The sequence below is a fragment of the Syngnathoides biaculeatus genome, chromosome 9, assembly GCF_019802595.1.
Source record: "Syngnathoides biaculeatus isolate LvHL_M chromosome 9, ASM1980259v1, whole genome shotgun sequence".
Lineage (NCBI taxonomy): Eukaryota > Metazoa > Chordata > Actinopteri > Syngnathiformes > Syngnathidae > Syngnathoides > Syngnathoides biaculeatus.
In genome coordinates, this window is record NC_084648.1 from 19,392,570 (window position 1) to 19,399,713 (window position 7,144).

A 7,144-nucleotide genomic window follows, 5' to 3' on the forward strand; every position below is an offset into this window, starting at 1 on the left:
TTTTTCTTTTTTTTTTTTTTTTTTTTTCCCTGCTCTGAAGTTTCATTGATTAAAATCTGATGGTCAAAAGTTGACTGAAAAAAAAAAAAAATTTCATTGGCATTTTTAAAAACAATTTCAAAGGTCCCACTTGGCTTCAAACTAGAGCTGATTCAGTTCAATTGGAAATTTTGGTCCAGATTCAAACAAGAATCATGGGAATTGATGCATGATTTGCTTTTGCAGGCCACATAAAATCATCTGGTGAGCCGGATCTGCCCCCCGCGCCTCAAGTTGGACACCTGTTGTCAACGTTATCATTTATGAAATGACAGTTGGAAATTTTGCTCCAGATTCCAACAAGAATCATGGAGGTCGGTGCATATCATTTTGCCTTTGCGGGCCACATGAAATTATCTGGCGGGCCGGATCTGGCCCCGGGCCTCAAGTTTGACGCTTGTGTCGTCAGCGTTCTCATTTACGAAATGACAATTGGAAATTTTGGTTCAGATTCGAACAAGAATCGCGGAGGTCGACTCATATGATTTTTGCCTTTGCGGGACACATAAAATCATCTGGCGGGCTGGATCTGGGTCCCCGCACCTCAAGTTGGACACCTGTTGTCAACGTTATCATTTATGAAATGACAATTGGAAATTTTGGTCCAGATTCGAACAAGAATCGCGGAGGTCGACTCATATGATTTTTGCCATTGCGGGCCACATAAAATCATCTGGCGGGCCGGATCTGGGTCCCCGCACCTCAAGTTGGACACCTGTTGTCAACGTTATCATTTATGAAATGACAGTTGGAAATTTTGTCCAGATTCGAACAAGAATCATGGAGGTCGGCGCATATCATTTTGCCTTTGCGGGCCGCATGAAATTATCTGGCCCCGGGCCTCAAATTTGACACCTGTCTCGTCAACGTTATCATTTACGAAATGACAATTAGAAATTTTGCTCAAGTAAGTAAGTAATTCCAACAAGAATCATGGAGGTCGGCGCATATGATTTTGCCTTTGCGGGCCACATAAAATCATCTCGCGGGCAGGATCTGGCTCCCCGGGCCTCGAGTTTGACACCTGTGTCGTCAACATTATCATTTATGAAATGACAATTGGAAATTTTGCTCCAGATTCGAACAATAATCATGGAGGTCGGCGCATATGATGTTTGCCTTTGCGGGACACATAAAATCATCTGGCGGGCCGGATCTGGCTCCCCGGGCCTCAGGTTTGACACCTGTATCATCAACGTTATCATTTATGAAATGACAATTGGAAATTTTGGTCCAGATTCCAACAAGAATCATGGAGGTCGGTGCATATGATTTTGCCTTAGGGGGCCACATAAAATCATCTGGTGGGCCGGATCTGGCCCCCGGGCCCTGAGTTTGACACCGGTGGCTTAGCCTTCTTAACTGCGGAATAATGCTGATTTTTTTTTTTTTTTTTTTTTTAATGTTTCTTTCATTAAAATCTGATGGTGAAAAATTGACTGAAAAAATTCTTTCATTTTTAAAAACAATTTCAAGGGTCGCCCTTGGCATCCAACTGGAGCGGTTTCAGATGGAACTTTTCTAGGTGAAAATAAAAAAATATCAGAATGCAAATTTAAAAATCCGTCGTTTAAGTAAGTGACTCAATAAAATGCGGACTGCGGCGTTGAAGCTCGTTTTGTAAATGTCAACATAAAGTATTTAAATGGCCTTTTGGGCAAATTAGCCTTGTCCTTTGCTGGAGATGAATATATTTATGCGAGCTGAACATTTATGTATTTGTGGCACCTCGCCTTTAGTCTGCCCAAGAAAGAGTTTGGGTTTGGTCGGGTTTCTTTCGTCTGCTGTAACAATTTTTCTCGCCGCAACGTTGTGTTGTGAAAATTATGGTGAATAATTTGACATTGGAATGGTTTCAATTAGCAGATGTGGACAGATGAATTCACTTTATAAATATTTGCATTTGGGGATATTTGTTGAAAATGGGAAAATGTGCTCATTTTTCTAACTTGCTACCCGCATGCCCCTTTTTAAGGTAAAAATTATATATTAAATGGCAGCGAGTGAGCGAGGGGGGGGGGGGCGATTGTGCCGGCGGTCACGTCCGCATTCTGCGCCGATGCGACTTCACTATTAATAGATGATTATCGTGGCTCATGGCAATTATCCATTATTCAAGTTTATGGGGGGGGGGGGGGTCGCACGAGGGCCTGCGGAATGTTGCTGACGTCGTCAGCGTTGGCGCTCTTTAGAAACGACCCCGACCGTGTCAGAATTTTCATTTTGCATCCAATGAGTTGTTTTGTTTTTTTTTTCTTTTGTAGACCCAAAACTTCAACGTCAGTTGGACGTTCACCTTGACTTTGTTTGGCGGTCGTCGTTAAACGTTTTGCTTTGCTTGTCACAGTCAATTTTCAACGAATGGAGTCGTAATCAGCATCCACTCACCTAAAAATTGTTATTTTATGAACACAATAATGCCACTTCTAATTGACGTATACGTTTGACTTTGTAGACTTTTTTTTTGTTGTTGTTATGGACAGTTTTTTAACACAAAGTCTAACTCGCTATAGATTTACTGCACAAAATGAAATGTGTATTTTGTTTTTGTATAAATTTTGATTATGGTATTGGCGGCACGGTGGATCATCTGGAAAGCCTTTTCCTCAGTTTATTTGTTTTTTAATAATTTATTCTTTCCACACTTTTATATACAAAACAGAAAGAAAGAAAGGGGGAAAAAAAATACAACTTACATTCATTAAAAGTGGGATAATAATACCTGGTTGGCCCTACAGTTCTGAGGACCCGGGTTCAATCCCGGCCCCGCCTGTGTGGAGTTTGCAAGTTCTCCCTGTGCCTGCGTGGGTTTTCTCTGGGTACTCTGGTTTCCTCCCACATCAATTGGACACTCTAAATTGCCCCTAGGTGCGATTGTGAGTGCGGCTGTTTGTCTCGATGTGTCCTGCGATTGACCGGCGACCAGTTCAGGGTGTACCCCGCCTCCTGCCCGATGACACCTGGGATAGGCATTCCGTGCGACCCTCGTGAGGATAAGCGGCAAAGAAAATGAATGGATGGATGGATAATAATACGTTTATTTACGACAGAATAGGAGGGTTTCTCTCATCTCCAATTATCTGATCTAGTAGGTTGTCCTCAACCAAGTTCATACCCGTAAAATAGCAAAGAAATGAACCTTCAAGGAAAACAATAACAATAATCATAGTAGTAAAAAAAAAAAAATGATACCACTTCAAAGCACCTTATAACAAGTGTTCCAAAAACTATGTACAATGATTTACATATTGGCTTCAAGTAAAAAAAATTGGGCTTCAAATTTTCTTGATATTGGAACCCTTGGGTGATACCTGTTATGACAAGATGCAATATTTATGTTTTTTTTTTTAAATGCATTGCACAACATGCTAAGAAAAAGGAACAAAGTGAAATGTGTTATTTATTTTTGTACAATTTTGATTATGGTATTGGCGGCACGGTGGCTCAGATGGAAAGCGTTGACCCGGGTTCAATCCCGGCCCCACCCGTGTGGAGTTCGGTTGGGCACTCCGATTTTCCCCCCACATCCCAAAAACATGCAACATAAATTGGACACTCTAAATTGCCCCAAGGTGTGATTCTGAGTGTCTCCACGTGCCCTGCGATTGGCTGGCGACCAGTTCAGGGTGTACCCCGCCTCCTGCCCGTTGACAGGTGGGATAGGCTCCGGCACTCCTCGCGACCCTCGTGAGGATAAGCAGCTAAGAAAGTGGATTGGATTATGCTATTATTACATATAGTACAGATAATGAAAACACAAAATTGACCATCAGAATTTACAATATTACATGAGAAAAAAAATCCCCAAGTGATATTTAATAGCTAGAAGTTAGGTTGTGCTTGGTCTTCCAAAAAGTATTTTTCTACACATTTAATTCATCTGCACAGTATAAATGTGATGAATTACTGAAATACATTTTCTATGATACATTATTAGACTTATTGGAGCTGCACGCAGTCCATTTCTGGCACCAATTATTCACTGATCAGCTGACTTGAGACTAACGTCACCATGAGACTCAAAAGTCTGAGCGATAGAAAATCTCAAATTTCAATCGGTGGCCTTTAAAAAAAAAAAAAAAATCTTCAATTGTGCTTCCTTCAACCTTCCCCTGAGTGTGTAAAGTTTTATGTTCAGTCACGTTTACGATTCATAATGTATGCAGCAGTGATTGATTTACACGTTTTTATTCCCGTGCAGTCACAAACGTGAACAACAAAACATTTCATCACACTTTTCTGCCGTACCGATCCGTTATCTCCAATGCGTTAGATTCCAATATAGATATGGAATACTTTATTCTGTATTAGTAATATTACTTTGTCGGCTAATTTCCAAGCCAGCGGCATTCCTTTCCGCAAGCTAAGGTCAGCCTGCGAAGCCCAACTCTTTGTAGTCGGCGCCGACGTCGGCAATGACGACGTCCATGGCGTCGTTCAGCGCTTGCTTGCCGGCGCCGTCCAGGCCTGCCTTCTCCTCCAAGACCTTCACGATGACTTCTGTGATCAGCTGGAAACGAGACAAACGGCAAATAAGACCACCCGATGCTTCCCCGTGATGAGAGAGGACTACGAGATGTGCCCCCCCCCCCCCTCGCAGGCATGGGGAGAACATGCCAACTCCACACAGGCGGGTCTGGGATTGAACCCAGGACCTCAAAACTGTGAGGCACGGTGGATCAGCTGGTAAAACGTTGGCCTCACAAAAACAGGCAACATTAATTGGACACCCTTAAATTGCCCCTAGGTGTGATCGTGACTGTGGCTGTTTGTCTCCACGTGCCCTGCGATTGGCTGGCAACCGGTTCAGGGTGTACCCCGCCTCCTGCCCGTTGACAGCTGGGATAGGCTCGAGCACTCCCCGCGACCCTTGTGAGGATAAGCAGTGAAGAAAATGAATGGATTGATGAATGAATTGGAGACTCTAAATTGCCCCTAGGTGTGATTGTGTGTGCGGCTGTTTGTCACCACGTGCCCTGCGATTGGCTGGCAACCAGTTCAGGGTGTCCCCCGCCTCCTGCCCGTTGACAGCTGGGATAGGCTACAGCACGCCCTGCAACCCTCGTGAGGATAAGCGGCTAAGAAATGAATGGATGGATGTTAGCAAATTTGCCGTATAAAAAAATTCAAATGCAAAACTTTCCGTCTCCTGAGATTCAACTGTGTACAATTCGCCGTCTGAAATTCACCGTCTAACAACCAGCCAATCCAGTTCCGCTTTCTAAGTCACATGACGTCACGTACTAAGAAGGCGTAGCTGGATTTGCGTTGTCTTGTTTTCTTTTATAACAAATAGTGCGAGTGTTGACGTAACTCGGCATTCTTAAACCAACCCACTTGCCCGACCCGTCTCCCTGCCATCCCCCCCCCCCCCCTTTAAATGGGCCGGTTTTGATGTGCCCGTGACGCCAGACAGAGGCGCGAAGGCTCCCGAAAGAATCCTAGCAGGAGTTCATTTGACCCCGAATTCCAATTTTCTGCCGATTTGACCTTGAAGTTGACGAGGGCAATCTTGTGTTTGGTGGCGTGCGTCTTGGACAGCGGCTTGAGGATGGCGGCGTGATTGCCCCTCGCTTTCAGCAGCTCCCCCAGTTTCTTCAGCACCGTGACGCCGTGGGCAGAAACGGCCGCGTTTCTGGCAAGGTCCGCTCGGGCGATTCCCGCAAACTTGGGGAACAGCTTCAGGGTGTCGGGGTGCTCAGTGAATAAACTGCGGAGAGAAAAAACAAGCCGTTTTTTATTTATTTATTTATTTAATGAACCAATTTTTGTTTTGTTTTTTTTTTTTTTTCGATTGGACCGCCTCTCATCCCAAAAGCAACTGACCGAGCCAGAACCAGACCGCCGTATGTGTTGAAGTCCTCCTCCACTGGAGCCCAAAACTTCAGAATCGTCTCAAAGTCAGCCATGACTTTAGGGTGCGTTTGAAGAAACCGTGTGGGGGGGGGAAGATTAGAGAACGCTCGGGAATACGAAGCTAATTGGAGGCCGATTCAAAGGGAAAGGAAGAGAAAAAACAAAGACGATTATCCTTTTGCTCCACTCGTACATTTAATGGCCGGCAGCCACGCGGCGTTGCATCAAAGTCGTTATGAATACATTACCTCGCCCGGCGCTGACCTCGATGCGGCTGCGTAGCGTGTGCCGCGTTCTTAAAACGCGCACCCGCGTTGGATTCCCCCCCCCCCTCCCCCAATCAAATTTCCAAGCAACATTTCATAGCAATTATTTAACTCTAGCCAATAAAATGGAAGCGCGAGAGTCTTTCTCGTAGCGAAAGGACGAAACGGGCCAAGTAGCAAAACCTACCTGCAAAAGTTGTAAACGAGCGCGCTGAGAAAGGTTCTGAGCGGTTCTTTTGGCGATGACCTCTCCGTTCACACCGAGGCTGACCTTTTATAGATCCCCAGCCCCCTTCCGTCACCCGTGCACGTCCCTCCAAACGGCCACTCGGGAATCGAGATAAGCGCGACATTTACCGCGTTCGCACGATACGACGGCCGCGTGCAGGTCGCGGTACGAGAGCGTCACCCTAACCTGGGTTGGCTGTCGGAAAAGTACCAACAGGGTACACCCTATACATTTTTTTTTTAAATATGCTTATAATTGTGACTCTACTGACACCTGACAATGTGTATTGCTCCCACACTCCCAAAAATGTGTGACGCTGAGCAATCTTTTTCACTGTTCCATGCAGTAACATGATAATAAGCGCTGCAGTTTGAATCCAATAGATCGGCGATCAATAAAGCTTGGCTCCTTTAACGTGTAAATTCGATACATTTTAATTTTGATATTTAAGAGGTGTTCATTTCAATTTGGTTAATTTGGGTGCATTTTAAAAAAAATACTTCAATGTGCCATACATTTTCATATAAGGTCAAAGGTCAGCAAGCCCTGCTTAAAAAAAAAAAAATTCTATAAAATTTGTATAGAACAATTTGTTCTATAGAACTTTGGCTGTGACTTTCTAGAGAATTTCGATAGAACAAAATGTTTCTATGGAAATTTTATTGAAGAACAGAAAGTGGCACATTGCTTGATCTCAAATTTTGTATAGAATTTGTACAGAACAACTTGCTCTTCAGAACCTCTGTGGCTTTCT

General features: G+C 44.1%; 1 protein-coding gene across 3 annotated transcripts; it reads right to left on the reverse strand.

The window, feature by feature from the left end:
• Window positions 1–3,413: 3,413 nt before the first annotated feature.
• On the reverse strand, window positions 3,414–6,480 carry mb (myoglobin). 3 transcript variants are annotated; one of them, XM_061829717.1, is made up of 5 exons: window positions 6,349–6,480; window positions 5,866–6,016; window positions 5,530–5,749; window positions 4,360–4,549; window positions 3,414–3,740 (listed from the first exon to the last, which is right to left on the reverse strand). In XM_061829717.1, the coding sequence occupies exons 2-4, from the start codon at window positions 5,946–5,948 to the stop codon at window positions 4,409–4,411; spliced, it is 444 nt and encodes a 147-aa protein (XP_061685701.1). In that variant the 5' UTR covers window positions 5,949–6,016; window positions 6,349–6,480; the 3' UTR covers window positions 3,414–3,740; window positions 4,360–4,408. The 3 variants fall into 3 exon arrangements, with proteins under 3 accessions (XP_061685701.1, XP_061685699.1, XP_061685700.1); XM_061829715.1 differs by lacking the exon at window positions 3,414–3,740 and having other exon boundaries at window positions 3,803–4,549; XM_061829716.1 differs by lacking the exons at window positions 3,414–3,740; window positions 6,349–6,480 and adding an exon at window positions 6,144–6,214 and having other exon boundaries at window positions 3,803–4,549.
• Window positions 6,481–7,144: the final 664 nt, after the last annotated feature.